The sequence below is a fragment of the Otolemur garnettii genome, unplaced genomic scaffold (assembly GCF_000181295.1).
Source record: "Otolemur garnettii isolate 467f Iridium unplaced genomic scaffold, OtoGar3 scaffold00003, whole genome shotgun sequence".
Lineage (NCBI taxonomy): Eukaryota > Metazoa > Chordata > Mammalia > Primates > Galagidae > Otolemur > Otolemur garnettii.
Window position 1 is genome coordinate 37,431,247 of NW_003852398.1, and position 16,423 is coordinate 37,447,669.

Here is a 16,423-nt window from a genome sequence, read left to right on the forward strand (position 1 = left end):
CCCATGTAGCTGGGACCACAGGCGCCCGCCATAACGCCCTGGCTATTTTTTGGTTGCAGCTGTCACTGTTGTTTTTGGTGGGCCCGGGGCTGGATTTAAACCCACGACCTTAGGTGTATGTGGCTGGCACCTTAGCCACTTAAGCCACAGGCGCCGAGCCAGGATAACTCTTTAAAATTTTCATTTTTGCCTTCACAATTTATATTTTTGCTATGTATGTGAAAATTTTTTTTTTTTTTTTTTGTAGAGACAGAGTCTCACTTTGTTGCCCTTGGTAGAGTGCCGAGGTGTCAAACAGCTCACAGCAACCTCAAACTCTTAGGCTTAAGTGATTCTCTTGCCTCAGCCTCCCGAGTAGCTGGGACTACAGGCACCCACCACAGTCCCCGGCTATTTTTTTGTTGTTGTTGCAGTTCTGTTGTGGCTGGGTTTGAATTCACAGCCCTTAGGATATGGGGCCAGCGCCCTACTCACTGAGCCACAGGTGCTGCCCAATATGTGAAAATTTTTTAGGCATTTCTGAACCATATAATGCACTGCAAAACATAAAGCATTGGTGGCATAGGTTCCATCATGAGTAGAAAAAAGTTTTGCCCTTGGTAATGGTGTTACAGCTCACAGCAACCTCAAACTCTTGGGCTCCTGCAATTCTCTTATCTCAGCCTCCCAAGGAGCTGGGACTATAGGCAACCACCATGATGCCTGGCTATTTTTAGCAATGAGGTCTCACCTTAGGTTAGGCTGGTCTACAAACTCCTGAGCTCAGGCAGTCCACCCACCTTGGCCTCTCAGAGTGCTAGGATTACTGGCATGAGCCCAGTTGATTGGCTCTGCACCTGGCTTGATTTTGCTTTATTCAAATTAACAATAGTAGGGCTCAGCACCTGTGGCTTGGGTGGCTGGGGCGCCAGCCACATACACCTATGGTGGCAGGTTCAAATCCAGCCCGGGCCCTCCAAAACAACAGTGACGGCTGCAACCAAAAAAAAAAAAAAAAAATGGCCAGGTGTCGTGGTGGGCGCCTGTGGTCCTGGCTACTTGGGAGGCTGAGGCAGGAGACTGGCTTGAGCCCAGGAGTTGGAGGTTGCTGTGAGCTGTGGTGCCACAGCACTCTACCCACGGGGACAGCTTGAGACTCTGTCTCAAAAAAAACAAAAAAATTAACAATACTGAAAGCATAGAGTTTCCTCTTGTGTAAATTTAAAAAAAAGCTTTACCTGTGAATGGTTTGTGAATTCATTTGAAAGAAATCACATGTGGACTTCTGTGACTGGCTTCTTCCACTTAGCATAATAATTTTAAGGTTCTTGTAGCATGTATCAGTGCTTCATTCCTTTTTACGGCCAAATGCTATCTACTCTTTGGTTACATACCACATTTTCTTTTGCTTTTTTGAGATAAGAGTCTCACTTTGTCATCGTTAGTAGAGTGCTGTGGCATCCCAGCTCACAGGAATCTCAAACTACTGGGCTTAAGGTCTTCTATTGCCTCAACTTCCCATGTTGCTGGGACTACAGATGCCCGCCACAGTGCCCAGCTGTTTTTCAATTATAGTTGTCGTTGTTTGGCAGGCCCAGGCTGGGTTTGAACCTGCCAGCTCCAGTGTATGTGGCTGGTGACCTAGCTGCTACAGGCACCACACTTACATACCGCATTTTGTTTATTCACATGTCAGATAATGGACTTTTGGGCTGTTTCCACTATTTGGCTTTTTAGCTATTATGAATAAACTATTCATAAACAATTGAAAGTAAGTTTTTGTGTGGAAGTACATTTTCATTACTCTTTGGTAGACACCTATTAAAATTACTGGGCCATATAGCAACTGTGATTCATCCTCAAGTAGAACTGCCAGACAGACTTATTTCCAAAGCAGGTACAAAAATCTTTTGGTTGGTGGGGAGGAAGGAATGTTTAGATTTCATCAGGATAATGTTTTTTATGTTTTAGTGATTGCTTTCTAAAGATTTCCATTAAATGAATCCTGAAATTATCATTTGTTGGCCATGAGTTTCTTGGGGTGGAAGATGGACATACATGGTATGTTGGCCAGTTTTCTCTGATACAGTTTTTGTGTCTTCAGCAAAAATGTTCCCTTTAAAATTGTCCGTGCCTCCAATGGTGATGCCTGGGTTGAGGCTCATGGAAAACTCTATTCTCCGAGTCAGATTGGAGCATTTGTGTTGATGAAGATGAAAGAGACTGCAGGTGAGTGGATTTATTAACAGTTCACATCTGGGAAAGTTCAAAGAAGTGGATGTTCCCTCTGAGATCACTAGCTCCATACATCAGTGTCAAATAGATGAGTCAGTGGTGCCTTTTGTACAGAAAACTTAGGAATGGCAAACTTTTTTTTTTTTTTTTTTTGAGACAGAGTCTCACTATGTCACTCCTCCATAAACTGCTGTGATGTCACAGCATACAGCAACCTCAAACTTTTGGGCTTAAGTCATTCTCTTGCCTCAGCCTCCCAAGTAGCTGGGACTACACGTGCCTACCACAATGCCCGACTGCTTTTTTGTTGTAATTGTCATCGTTGTTTAGCTCACCTGGGTCAGGTTCTGACCCCCCAGTCCTGGTGTATGTGTCCCGTGCCCTAACCACTGAGAACGGGCACAAAACTGACAAACTTTTCTTGTTCTTCCATACTTTTCCTGCAGATCAAGGTAGTTTTACTAATGGTGGCTGACTTATCTCTTTTCCATTAAGAGGTAGAGATAATCTTCTGTATTGAAAACCAGAAGATTATACATTAAGGTTTCATCCTGTTAGGTGAAACTTAGAACTTCCTATTTGAAGAAATGAGTGGCTATTTCAAGTTTTTTTGTTGTTGTGCTAGAGACAGAGTCTCACTTTATCACCCTTGGTAGAGTGCTGTGACATCACAGTTCACAGCAACCTCCAACTCCTGGGCTTAGGCAATTAATCTTGCCTCAGCCTCCTAAGTAGCTGGGACTACAGATGCCTGCCACAACACCCACCTATTTTTTTGTTGTAGTTTGGCCAGGACGGGGTTTGAACTCACCACCCTCGGTATATGGGGCTGGTACCCTACCCACTGAGCCACAGGCTATTTTAAGTTTACAGGTCATTGTAGCTTGGTGAACCTTCACTAGAATGTTAAATGTGAGATCTGGGTATTAAACCAATATCTTTAATTGGAGCATTTTGCTGCAGGTAACTTGCTGAAAAACTGATGAATGTTGTCTGTGCCTCTTCTAAAAGAGGATAACATGGGTGGTTAGGTTAGGCCTGTTTTTTCTGACAGAATCCCATGGTTGAATTTCATTTTTTCATTCTTTTCCAGAAAATTACTTGGGGCACACAGCAAAAAATGCTGTGATTACAGTCCCAGCTTACTTCAATGACTCACAGAGACAGGTGAGGTCAGTTAGCATTCTTACTCATTAAAAGTAGTGGTACCTTGGCAGAAAGGTGGAAAAAAGCATTTTTTTCTTTTCTCTAGGCCACAAAGGATGCTGGCCAGATATCTGGACTAAATGTGCTTCGAGTGATTAATGAACCGACAGCTGCTGCTCTGGCCTATGGGCTAGACAAATCAGAAGACAAAATGTAAGTTTGGGCAGTAAATTTCACCTGGATGAGTGAAACTAAAATCCTAGAACCATGAAGCTTATCCTAAATGATCATCTTGATTTCTTTGTGGTTGAGCCTTGTACTTAGTATAAAAATATACTACCTTTACCTATTTCAAGGCCTGTATAGTCTTATTTTTTTATTCATTTCAAGACCATTCCTTTGTTGATTAACTTTTGGCCCATGGTAATTAAATTTTTTTTTTTTAGACAGAGTCTCAAATTGTCATCTTTAGTAGAGTGCTGTGGTCTTATAGCTCACAGCAATCTCCAACTCTTTGGCTTAATCAATCCTCTTGCCTCTGTTTTTCTATTCTTAGTAGAGATAAGTTCTCGATTTTTGCCCAGGCTGGTCTTGAACATGTGAGCTCAAGCCATCTGTCCACTTTGGCCTCCCAGGGTACCAGGATTACAGGCATGAGCCACTGTGCCTGGCCAGGCCATGGTAATTTTTGTTTGCCTTCATATGTATTTGGCAAGTATTCATACAAAATTGTGGTTAAATACTGTCTTTTAAAATTGAGTTTTGTGGTGTCATTTACCTCTATATAGTCCCAGCTACTCGGGAGGCTAAGGCAGGACGATTGCTTGAGCCCAGGAGATTACGGTTGCAGTGAGCTATGGTGATGTCACTGCATTCTAGCGAGGGCAACAGAGCAAGACCCTGTGTCAAAACAAAAAGTTTCATTCATGTCTATGTGTGCATTGTACATGTTACCTGTTAGGGCAGTGGTTCTCAACCAGGGCATTGGCTCTCAACCTGTCGGTCGCGATGGGGGTCGAACGACCCTTTCATAGGGGTCGCCTAAATACTTCCTGCCCATCAGATATTTACATTACGATTCATAACAGTAGCAAAATTATAGTTACGAAGTAGCAACAAAAATAATTTTATGGTTGGGGTCACCACAACATGAAGAACTATATTAAAGGGTTGTGGCATTAGGAAGGTTGAGAATTACTGTGTTAAGGTCACATGTCAGACTTGTCACTTAGGCAGTTATCAGATTTTGTACTAATTATATACCTCAGGAAAATAGCTAAATTTATCTTCATTTGGTTATTAAAGTTTATACCCTTGTGATAAGGTTTGTTCCTTACGGTTTTCTTGCTTTCTAGCATTGCTGTATATGATTTAGGTGGTGGAACTTTTGATATTTCTATCCTGGAAATTCAGAAAGGAGTATTTGAGGTCAAATCCACGAATGGAGATACTTTCTTAGGTGGTGAAGACTTTGACCAGGCCTTGCTACGACATATAGTGAAAGAGTTCAAGAGAGAGGTTAGTTACCATTGTGGTTAAAATGGAGATGTTGGAATATTGTTCCTTTTTTCAGGTTGCTCTTTGTTTACAGTTATTGTGCCCTTAAGCACTGAAGTAACCGCACTTAAGGTTCATGAGTGGAGTTAACTATTTTGTTTTTTGTAGATTCAAATTAGGAACAAAAGAAATGAAAGCATTTGGTATGCACTATACAATAGTAAGAGGAATTTTGGGGATTCCCTTTTTGAACTGGAAACCTAGGGCTTGAAAGAACAGACCATCAGTTCAGCTTACTTATTTTAGGCATAGATAATCTTTTCAGAAGAAGCTATTTCTTCCCCTACAGATTTTTAAGGGTAAGAAAAAGTAATTCATGGTTGCTTAGAGAGGTATGACTGCATTTTGTATTCCACCTTATCAGTGCAATTAATGTATTCATCACCCCACTAATACCCACATCTTCACTTTGTAGACAGGGGTTGATTTGACTAAAGACAACATGGCACTTCAGAGGGTGCGGGAAGCTGCTGAGAAAGCTAAATGTGAACTCTCCTCATCTGTGCAGGTGAGATACGGAAAAATCCTAGTAATGTTGATATCTTCAGCCTGAGTACTGTAATATATTCTAATTGGCCTAATGTCAGTTTAGTTGTGTTACAGTTTTCTGGTTGGTAGAAACCTTTAGTGTGAGCACAGGAATAGTACAACCTTTAGTTTTTTATGAATGAGCTGGGAATTTTTAACTGCTCAAACCAGAAATTACGTAGACTGAAGTTAAATAGTGAAGGCTGGCACCGTGGCTCACGCCTGTAATCCCAACACTCTGGGAGGCCAAGGTGGGCGGATAGCCCAAGATCATGAGTTCAACACTGCCTGAGCTAGAGCAGGACCCCATCTGTTAAAATAGCCGGGTGTTGTGGCAGGTGCCTTATAGACCCAGCTACTCATGAGGCTGAAGCAAGAGAATTGCTTGAGCCCAAGAGTTGGACGTTGCTGTGAGCTGTGATACCATGGCACTCTACCAAGGGCTACAAAATTAGATTCTGTCTCAAAAAAAAAAAAAAAAGAAGTTAAATAATGATACTAAGATCTGAGTAACAGTGGACATAACGTTTGTCTCTAAGTTAAAGATGTTTATTTTTAAATCTAGCAGCATGTTAAACTAGAATTTCTGACCTGGAAAAGCTACTGTCTTAACTGAATACACTTCTTGTGAATTATGTAGATCTGCCAGTTGTCATTTAATAATTTGGATCACCAATCTAGAAAATGAGCTGTGAAAGCTAGCTCCAGTCTGAGATAAATACAACTCTGCAAATTTCTCTACGTGAGCACCAGACTTGCTCCACTTCAGCTTGTTTGGCTCCAGTTCTGAGAGGTGAAGCTTCACTAACCACAAGTAGCACTGTACAAACTATGTTATATCCTGATTGGAGACCTACTCTGATGGAAGGCAGCAGATCTATTACCAGTTTTTTGAGTGACAGCAGGAAGAGCAGAGCTGTGACTAGTTGTATGATCATCTGCAGGGAAGAGAGATTTATTGCAGTTGTTTTGGTGTTCGCCAAGTGGTTGCTGCTATTTAACCTTCAGTCAAACTTGGATAGCCATGAGGACTAACCAGTTGTATACTGATCCATGGTATTGGTATTGATACTGTGACTGTGTCCTTGCTGTCACATGAAGTGGCAGAACTCTGCAACATGGTCATTAGGGTTGGGGTTGAAATTTGAGGAACTGCCAGAAGATAGTTTGTAATTCTTATCAGGTATTTGATACCTGTTGTGGGTAAGAGATTGGTTGGTTTGGTTTTTAATTACTGTGGCTGCATCCTGGTGATAGGCATTTGGATTGTTTTCTGCCTTTTAGCTATTGCAGCAAGATGTATTGAGGACCCTTGTAATTTCAGGTTTACACAAGAGATTATAAACCCTACACGATGAATTCTTAGAATATAACTCCTCATGGACTTTATAATGTGGTTTGGACATTAATTAGAGCATTATATTAACTTCAGACCAGAAGTGATGCAGAGTAGCAGTTAAGAATGGTTCTGCTGAGAGTATATTAAGGTTCAAGTCTTCATTTCATCATTACTACCTGTGATCTTGGTTGAATCACTTTACATTGTTTTTCTTAACTACAAACTAAAGATAATAGTGGTACCTTCCCCTCTAGGGTTGCGAGGATTACCAAATTAATAAATATAATGTGTTTTGGAAAACTTGTAGTATGTAGTACTTTAAATGTGCTATTATTAATTAAAGGTATAGTTACATTTATAATTATACGAAGGAACCCGGGAGAGGTGTTCAGCTTGACAAGGATAGGTTCTGAGAGAGGAGTTGACCAGGAAGAAAAAGGAGGGCAGTAGGTACAAAGCTCTGTAGTGATGACTTGGAAAATGGCCAGAAGTGGGTAAAAGGGCAGAGTGCAGATTGGGGGGGCCAGGATTGGCAAGCATGACCACACTAGAGGCTTAATTGGTGTCTGTCCTGAGATAAGTGAGTACAAATCCCAGAAGAGTTTTAAGGTGGGGGTAATAACATGGTCAAGTTTTGAATTGTGGAAAGTTCTTTTGCTTGGGCTGAAGTGAAGAAATACTTGGTAAGAGGTCCTACAGCAGAAGGCACCTGAATGGATGTGGGAAGACATGGTAAGGTTCTTGAAATCACATGGTGAGAGAGAACTTGGGCTAAAGCAGGGGTCCTCAAACTTTTAAACGGGGCCAGTTCACTGTCCCTCAGACCGTTGGAGGGCCAGACTGCGGACCCTGGGACAAGTGGGCTGCTAAGCAGGACAGGCTGCAGCAGCAAAAACACTCGGAGGGCCAGATCAATGTTCTAGGTGGGCTGCAGTTTGAGGACACCTGGGCTAGAGTATGAGAATGAGAGATAAGTGGTTGAATTTGAGAGAGCAGGACAAAATGTTGTGATTTTGGCTGCAGAGGGTTGAGAATTGGTAGTATTGGAGTTGTTCATATTACCATTAACTTTGAGTGTTTGGAGCTGTACTACTATAGTAGCCACATGTGAGTAGTTGAATTAATTAAAATTAAGTAAAATCTTGTAAAGTTTCTCAGGCTAGTCAACTTTCAAGTGCTCAGTAGCTATATGTGGCTAGTGGTTGCTGAATGGAATAGCATAGATGAAGAACGTTTCCTTGTTAGAAAGCACCACTGGATGGATTTAAATAATTTTTTTTTCTTTTCTTTTCTTTTCTTTTTTTTTTTTTTTTGAGACACTGTCTCAAGCCTGTCACTTTGGGTAGAGTGTCATAGCTCATGGCAACCTCCAACTCTTGGACTCAAACCCCTTGCCTCAGTTTTTAGTAGAGATGGGATATTGTTTTTGCTCAGTCTGGTCTCAAGCTCATGAGCTCAAGCATTCCACCTGTCTCTGCCTCCCAGAGTGCTAGGATTACAGGCGTGAGCCACCATGCCCAACCTAAATACAAGATTTTACATGATGTGATGCCCATACAAGCCATTTCTTCTACTTCTTTTTAATAACATTTCTGAAGCTTTCTTACCACTTACAAACTTCCTAGAATTTAGAAGACCCAGCATTGAGGACAGGTTATTTGATTGAAAGCCTGTCTTTATTTTTTCTGCATGTACATGAGATATTTTTAAAAGTTAGTAAAAGAAAACTTTACCAGCTCAGCGCCTGTGGCTCAAGTAGCTGAGGCACCAGCCACATACACGGTGGCAGGTTTGAATCCAGCCCGGGCCCGCCAAAACAACAGTGACAGCTGCAACCAAAAAATAGCCGGGCATTGTGGTGGGCACCTGTGGTCCCAGCTACTTGGGAGGCTGAGGCAGGAGATTGGCTTGAGCCCAGGAGTTGGAGGTTGTTATGAGCTGTGATGCCACAGCACTCTACCCAAGGGGACAGCTTGAGGCTCTGTCTCAAAAAAAAAAAAAGAAAACTTTACCAGCATGAGTCTTTTTGTTGCTGTACTGTTAGTACCTTGAAGTCTTTATTAGTTGATGTATTTTCTTTGAAATAAACACTATTCTTAAGAGTAGCTTAGGTTTAGTTCCTGTGAAAATAGAGTAAGAAAGTACAGAGAATTCCCAAATACTATCTCTCCCTGCTCCCTTAGTATCTCTATAGGGTTTGTTTTTGTTTTTGTTTTTTTAATACTTCAATAGATTTAGGGGCATAGGGGGCTTTTGGTTATGTGGGTGAGTTGTATTTTTTTTTTTCTCGATACAGAGTCTCACTTTATTGCCCTTGGTAAAGTGCCGTGGCATCATAGCTCACAGCAACCTTAAACTCTTGGGCTCAGGTGATTCTCTTGTCTCAGCCTCCTCAGTAGCTGGGACCACAAGCATGAGCCACCACACCTGGCCTTCACATGGATGAATTGTATAGTGGTGATGTCTGGGTTCTTCAGTGTGTGCATTGTTGAGTAGTGTACATTGTACCTAACTCTCCCCCACTTTCACCCATTCTCCCCCTTTTCCCCCTGTGCTTAATGAATGTTTAGTGGCAGAATAACTCTTAGCAAGGATTTTTTTCCTGCTCGTCTGTTCCGTTCTTCATTGTTAATAACCATAGATGTCATTAAGTGTTTCTGTCTGGAGATAAAGAAGTTATGTCTTAGAGTTACTGTCTTTTGTGGCTGTTTACATTAAAAAATTTAAGTCTGACCCTCCTTGTGGCTTTCCAAGTCATCCTGTCCTAGGGAATGGTCTGATTTTAATTAAAATAATAAACTTTATCATTATTGCTCTCCCCAATGACCTGCAGTTAAACATTTCTTTTGCAGACTGATATCAACTTGCCATATCTTACAATGGATGCTTCTGGACCCAAGCATTTGAATATGAAGTTGACACGTGCTCAATTTGAGGGGATTGTCACTGATCTAATCAGGAGGACTATTGCTCCATGCCAAAAAGCTATGCAAGATGCAGAAGTCAGCAAGAGTGACATAGGAGAAGTCATTCTTGTTGGTGGCATGACTAGGATGCCTAAGGTACAGACCCATGGTTTTCTTGGTTTGGAAAGAAAGGATTAGCACATAATGTATTCTTGGGACAAGTGGCTTGTGTTGTCTACAGACATGAATATGTGGCCCATTTTGCCAGGATAAGCTAGAAGGGGGATGAGGTTGTATCCTCAGTAAAGAGTTCTTTTCAGGGCTGGGCATACTGGCTCACATCTGTAATCTTAGCACTTTGAGAGGCTGAGGCCAGTAGATTGCGTGAGCTCAGAAGTTCAAGACCAGCCTTGCAACAGCGAGAGCCCATCTTTACTAAAATTAGAAAAACTCTCTGGTGGTCTAGTAGGTGTGTATAATTTCGGCTACTTGGAAGGCTGAGGCAAGAGGACTGCTTGAACTTAAGAGTTTGAGGTCAGCTCGGTGCCCCTAGCTCAGTGATTAGGGTGCCAGCCACATCTACCAGGGCCTGCGGGTTTGAACCCAGCCTGGGCCTGCTAAACAACAATGACAACAACAACAAAAAACAACCAGGCATTGTGGTAGGCACCTGTAGTTCCAGCTACTTCGGAGGCTGAGGCAAGAGAATCACTTAAGCCCAAGAGTTTGAGGTTGCTATGAGCTGTAATGCTATGGCACTCTACCCAGGGGAACAGTGTAAGACTGTGTCAAAAGATGTTTTTTTTTTTTTGCCTTTCAAAATTCAAGACTATAAGGCTAGGTCAGTGGCTCATGCCTATAATCTTAGCACTGTGGGAGTCTAAGGCAGGAGGAATGCTTGAGACCAGCGAGATATCTCTACAAAAAATAGAGAAATTAGGTGGTGCACACCTATAGTTCGAGCTATTCAAGGGGCTTAGGAGGATAGTTTGAGCCTAAGAATTTGTGGTTGGAGTGATGTATGATGATATTCACTGCATTCCAGCCTGGGAGACATAGTGGTCCTGAACTCAGTGTTGTAGAATTTTTAGGAATGAAACTGTTTGAGGTCAGAGATAGCTTAAAACCTGGGTACTAATCAGCTCCTAGGGAAGTCTTTTTGAGACAGAATCTCACTTGGTCACCCTTGGTAGAGTGCCAGGGCATCTTAGCTCATACAACCTCAAACTCTTGGGTTCAAGTGATCCTTTTGCCTCAGCCTCCCAAGTAGCTGGGACTATAGGCACCTGCCATAGCACCCAGCTGTTTTTTAGAGACGAGGTCTCCCTCTTGCTCAGGCTGGTCTCCAACCTGTGAGCTCACACAATCCACCCAGCTCAGTCTCCCAAGTGCTGGGATTATAGGCATGAGCCACCATGCCCAGCCTTGAACCTGGGTCTTTATAGCATTATGCCTGGGGTTTATTTTTCTCTCTTCAACAGAGATTTGTGCAATGATGCATTTTATTCATCAGCACATCATTCTGAAGCACAGATGTGTAGAAAACTAATGACTGAGCACAAAGCTGTTGAAGGTGTGACTCTTTGTTGGTGGGCTGAATAGAATTGTTTTGGGCCTGAGTTAGTGACCTTGTTATTTTCTTAATTTTTCCATTGAAATACTTGAACTTAGGAATATACATATGAAATAAACCTAAAAAAAAAAAAAGACTCAGGGCCAGGCAGATAACTATGTTAACAAATTATCGCAGATGGTGTTCAAATATTACTTTCCCTACCCCTATATAATATATGGGAGGAAAGAACATACCCTGCATTAGCAACAGTTTTGAATTGAGCTATGACACCACAGCTCTCTACCCAGGGCAACAGCTTACTTTTGTTTTTTAAGTTGGTAACATAGAAGAGGACTTAGACTACAAAATTTCTAAGTCCCTTTGCCTTGTACCCTCTGTTTGAAATTATTTGAATATAAAATATGTAAATGTTGTGAGATCATTAATAAGAACTCATCTATGAGGCCAGATGTAGGGGCTCATGCCTGTAATCCTAACATTCTGGGAGGCTGAGGTGAGTGGATTGCCTGAGCTTACAGGTTCAATACCAGCTTGAGCCAGAGCAAGACCTCATCTCCGAAAATAGCTGAGTGTTGGAGGGGGTAGTGTTGGAGTAGCTGTAGTCCCAGCTACTTGGAAGGCTGAGACAAGAGAATCAAGAGAATCACTTGACCCTAAGAGTTTGAGGTTTGCTGTGAGCTATGATACCATAGCACTCTACCAAGAGTGACATTAAAGTGAGACTCTCAAAAAAAAAAAAAAAAAAGATGATGCATTGTGGCGGGCACCTATAGTCCCAACTACCTGGGAGGCTGAGGCAAGAGGATCACTTTAGCCTGACAGTTTGAGTTACTGTGAGCTATGACACCATGGCCCTCTACTGAGGGTGACAAAGTAAAACTATCTCAAAAAAAAAAAAAGCAAGACTCATGCTTATAATCTTAGCACTCTGCTGAGACAGGTGGATTGCCTTAGCTCAGGAGTTCGAGACCACCCTGAGCTCGAGGTAAACCCTATCTCTAAAAATAGCTGGTCTTTGTGGCTGGCAGCTATAGTGCAGCTACTTGGGAGGCTGAAGCAAGAGGATCACGTTTAGCCTAAGAGTTTGAGGTTGCTCTGAGCTGTGATGCCACAGCACTCTATGTGAAGGTGACAAAGTGAGACTTTGTCTCCAAAAAAGAAAAGAATTTATCTATAAAATAGCAATTTGAATAAACATTCTTCAGTCCGAATCAACCTGTCTTGAGATTTGGCTAAGCACTTAAGGCACACGTATTCTGTTCCCAGGCAGTTGCCTTGTGTGTTGGGTGATAGGTTCTTTGTCCTTGATGCTCAGGTTCAGCAGACAGTGCAAGACCTTTTTGGCCGAGCCCCAAGTAAAGCTGTCAATCCTGATGAGGCTGTTGCTATTGGAGCTGCCATTCAGGGAGGTGTGTTGGCTGGTGATGTCACAGATGTGCTGCTCTTGGATGTCACTCCCCTGTCTTTGGGTATTGAGACTTTGGGAGGTGTCTTTACCAAGCTTATTAACAGGAACACCACTATTCCAACCAAGAAGAGCCAGGTAAGAGCTGTAACCCTCTATCTTGTCCTGTAGTTTGGGTTCTGTGAGGGGTATGATTGCAGTCAACTTTTGTAAGCTATTTCTAGAATACTGATCTGTTTTCTGGTTCAGACTAGTTGACTGTAAGTGGTGAGAATGTCATATTTGTTTTTGAAAAAGTTCGTATATGTCACCTAGCAGTGACATTGTAGGGAGGACATGAATAGTCTTTTCCTTCACAGAATTAATAATTGTGTGATGAGACTGAATTTTTTGTAGTCTTATGTTTTCAAAGATAGTAAAAAGAATATACCTGGATGTGGTGACTCACACTTGTAATCCCAGAACTTTTAGGAGGCTGAGATGGGAGGATGGCTTGAGGCCCAAGGTTCAAGCTCAGCCTAGTCTACATAGTGAGATTTTATCTCAATGAGAAATTTAAAAAGTTAGCCAGGCATGATGGTATGCACCTATAGTCTGCCAACTTGGGGGGGCTGAGGTAGGAGGATCACTTGAGCCCAGGAGTTTAAGGCTGCATTGAGCTATGATTGCACCACTATACTCCAGCTAGGGCAATAGAGCAGGATCCTCTCAAAAAGAAGAAAAGGAATTGCCTAGCCAAGACATGTAGGGGTAGTGTGTTATGGGTGAATGAATGATAGGGGTATTGATCTCTCAGTTACAAGCAGGATTATTTGAGCATGGCTTGGTTGTGGATTAGGAATTATTTCTTGAGTTTCCCAATCTTAATATTTTTTAAAAACCTATAGTTACTGCTATATTTGTGCACATCATTCTGATGAATGATGACTTCCTGTGACCGAGCACGTGATATATCTCCTGTCTCTGATCCTGATTTCTCCCAGAGTGTTTCAGCATTTTAGGTCCTTGTCTTGAAGCCTTCTGTGCCAATGCTGCATCTTTGTACAATGCATTTACTCAGTTGAAACAATATCTATTCTTTGCTCTTTGCTGTACTAATCCTACTACCATTCCCTATAAAGACATAATAAGCCTTTGTTCTGAAATAGTGTGAAGTAGGACCCTTCCAATATTAGGATATGAATTTCTTTTCCAGGCTTGTATTTTGACTACATGTATAAGGGAAGTTGTTTAATCAGATTGCCAATCCAGGAAGTTTCTTTCCTCCATAGGTGTTTTCTACAGCTGCTGATGGACAGACTCAAGTGGAGATTAAAGTATGTCAGGGTGAGAGAGAAATGGCTGGAGACAACAAACTTCTTGGACAGTTTACTTTGGTAGGTACTGTGAATTCTGAATACTGTGCTTTTCAGTCTCTTCACTGTAAAGTTAGACAATACTCTAACCCTTAATAATCCTATAAACTGCTGACATACACATAGATGCTATGTTGTCTTGAGAAGAAGGTGGACAGGATAAATTCCCATGGCTTCAGTTTTTATCTGGAAGCATTGCTTGTTCCTTGTGCCTTAATGCACTTCATGAAGAAGTTTATAAAACTGCCAGATAGAGTGTTGTGAGCCTCTAATCTCATTTACTCAGGAGGCTGAGGCAGAAGGATCACTTAAGCCCAGGAGTTTGAGGCCAGTCTAGGCAATGTAGCCAGACCTTGTCTCAAAAATGAAAAAAAGGGAAAGTTTCAAATAATTTTTCTGCCTTGTTTTGTGTAGGTAGCAAAATAATTTTTATTTTAAAAAAACGTTCGGCTCGGCGCCTGTGGCTCAAGCGGCTAAGGCGCCAGCCACATACACCTAAGGTGGCGGGTTCGAATCCCCAGCCCGGACCCGCCAAACAACAATGACGGCTGCAACCAAAAAATAGCTGGGCGTTGTGGCGGGCGCCTGTAGTCCCAGCTACTTGGGAGGCGGAGGCAGGAGACTCGCTTGAGCCCAGAAGTTGGAGGTTGCTGTGAGCTGTGATGCCATGGCACTCTACCCAGGGGGACAGCTTGAGGCTCTGTCTCAAAAAAAAAAAAAAAAACGTTCAAGGCTCTATGCCTGTGGCTCAGGTGGCTATGGTGCCAGCCACATACACCTAAGGTGGTGGGTTCAAATCCAGCCCAGGCCCGCCAAAACAACAATGACGGCTGCAACCAAAAAATAGGCAGGCATTGTGGCAGGCGTCTGTGGTCCCAGCTACTTAGAAGGCTGAGGCAGGAGACTCGCTTGAGCCCCAGGAGTTGGAGGTTGCTGTGAGCTGTGATGCCATGGGACTCTACCCAGTGGGATAGATTGAGGCTCTGTCTCAAAAAAAAAAAAAAAAAGTTCAAGAGCCAGAAAAATGTTTAGAAACAAGGCTAACTCAGAAATTCCTGATTTCTCTTGATTATTCATTTAAAAGACATACTGTCTAATCAAAATTGAAGTTTCTTGTTAGCACTGCTTATTGGTTCTTGATGAAATGAATAGTCAAGATATTGCTCTCATTCACTGTCCCTAGGTATGTATAGTCATTATGGCTATTTGATATGGATACTTTCACTGGTATAGCCTTGTTGATTTCAACGAAACTAATACCCTTACTTAAAAGTAATGTTTTTGTAACATTAAGTAAAGGTACCAGTTGTCCCTCCCGGGAACCAGGTGACTTCAACAGAAGATCATATAGCTTTGGAAATTACAGCACCGAACCTCTTTGTAAAAGGAGCTTACTCTTTTTACTTATTTTAGATTGGAATTCCTCCGGCCCCTCGTGGAGTCCCTCAGATTGAAGTTACATTTGACATTGATGCCAATGGGATTGTACACGTTTCTGCCAAAGATAAGGGCACAGGACGTGAGCAGCAGAGTAAGTAAGGCACTAGCTGTGGTGGCTTGCTTGTGCCTGTAATGCTAGCACTCTGGGAGGCCAAGGTGGGAGGATTGCTTGAGCTCAGGAGTTCTAGACAGCCTGAGCAAGAGCCCCCATCTCTACAAAAAATAGAATCCAGGTGTTGTGACAGGTGCCTATAGTCCCAACTACTGGGGAGACTGGTGCAGGAGGATTGCTTGAACCCAGGAGTTTGATGTTGCTATGAGGTAGGCTGATACCGTGGCACTGTTGCCTGGGGCAAGAGTGAGACCATCTCAAAAGTGTGGTGAGGGACCTCTGCCGGGAAAATAGACCCTCTTGTGCATATCTCCCCCTCTACCCCCAGTCTCAGAGTAGGGATGATGAGTTTTCTTTGCCCTTTGCTCCTCAGTTATCAGATTGCTTTTACAAGTATAATGTTTATTATCAAGAAAACAGGTAAGAACTGAGCCTCTGGATTGCTACCCATAGGTCGGTAGGCAGGCCATTTCATCTTGCTTATTTTAGGATACCAGGTTTTCTGCTTCATAATTTGCATCAAGCTTGGCTACTAAAAGAGTATTCTTTTCTTTCTTTTTTTTGGGTAGAGACAGAGTCTCATTTTATCGCCCTCAGTAGAGTACCTCGGCGTCCCACTGCTCACAGCAACCTCCAACTCCTGGGCTTAGGCAATTCTCTTGCCTCAGCCTCCCAAGTAGCTAGGACTACAGGCGCCCACTACAACGCCCAGCTATTTTTTTGTTGCAGTTCAGCCAGGGCTGAGTTTGAACCTGCCACCCTTGGTATATGGGGCCGGTGCCCTACCCACTGAGCCACAGGTGCCGCCTAAGCCAAGAGTATTTTTTTTTTTTGAGACAGAGCCT

At 42.5% G+C, this 16,423-nt stretch overlaps 1 protein-coding gene and 1 non-coding gene across 2 annotated transcripts in view; both read left to right on the forward strand.

Annotated features, from left to right (window-relative positions):
• The window catches only part of HSPA9 (heat shock protein family A (Hsp70) member 9), a 24,169-nt gene that overhangs the window by 4,637 nt on the left and 3,109 nt on the right, over window positions 1–16,423 (forward strand). The window contains exons 4-13 of the mRNA XM_023514654.1: window positions 1,877–1,892; window positions 2,069–2,208; window positions 3,308–3,381; window positions 3,467–3,573; window positions 4,716–4,878; window positions 5,333–5,425; window positions 9,637–9,846; window positions 12,582–12,809; window positions 13,943–14,047; window positions 15,440–15,557. Coding sequence (XP_023370422.1) covers window positions 1,877–1,892; window positions 2,069–2,208; window positions 3,308–3,381; window positions 3,467–3,573; window positions 4,716–4,878; window positions 5,333–5,425; window positions 9,637–9,846; window positions 12,582–12,809; window positions 13,943–14,047; window positions 15,440–15,557 — 1,254 coding nt within the window. The remainder of the gene's footprint in view (window positions 1–1,876; window positions 1,893–2,068; window positions 2,209–3,307; window positions 3,382–3,466; window positions 3,574–4,715; window positions 4,879–5,332; window positions 5,426–9,636; window positions 9,847–12,581; window positions 12,810–13,942; window positions 14,048–15,439; window positions 15,558–16,423) is intronic.
• Window positions 11,178–11,251, forward strand: LOC111727202. Its single transcript, XR_002774810.1, has one exon. It is a non-coding gene; the product is annotated as a small nucleolar RNA SNORD63 (small nucleolar RNA).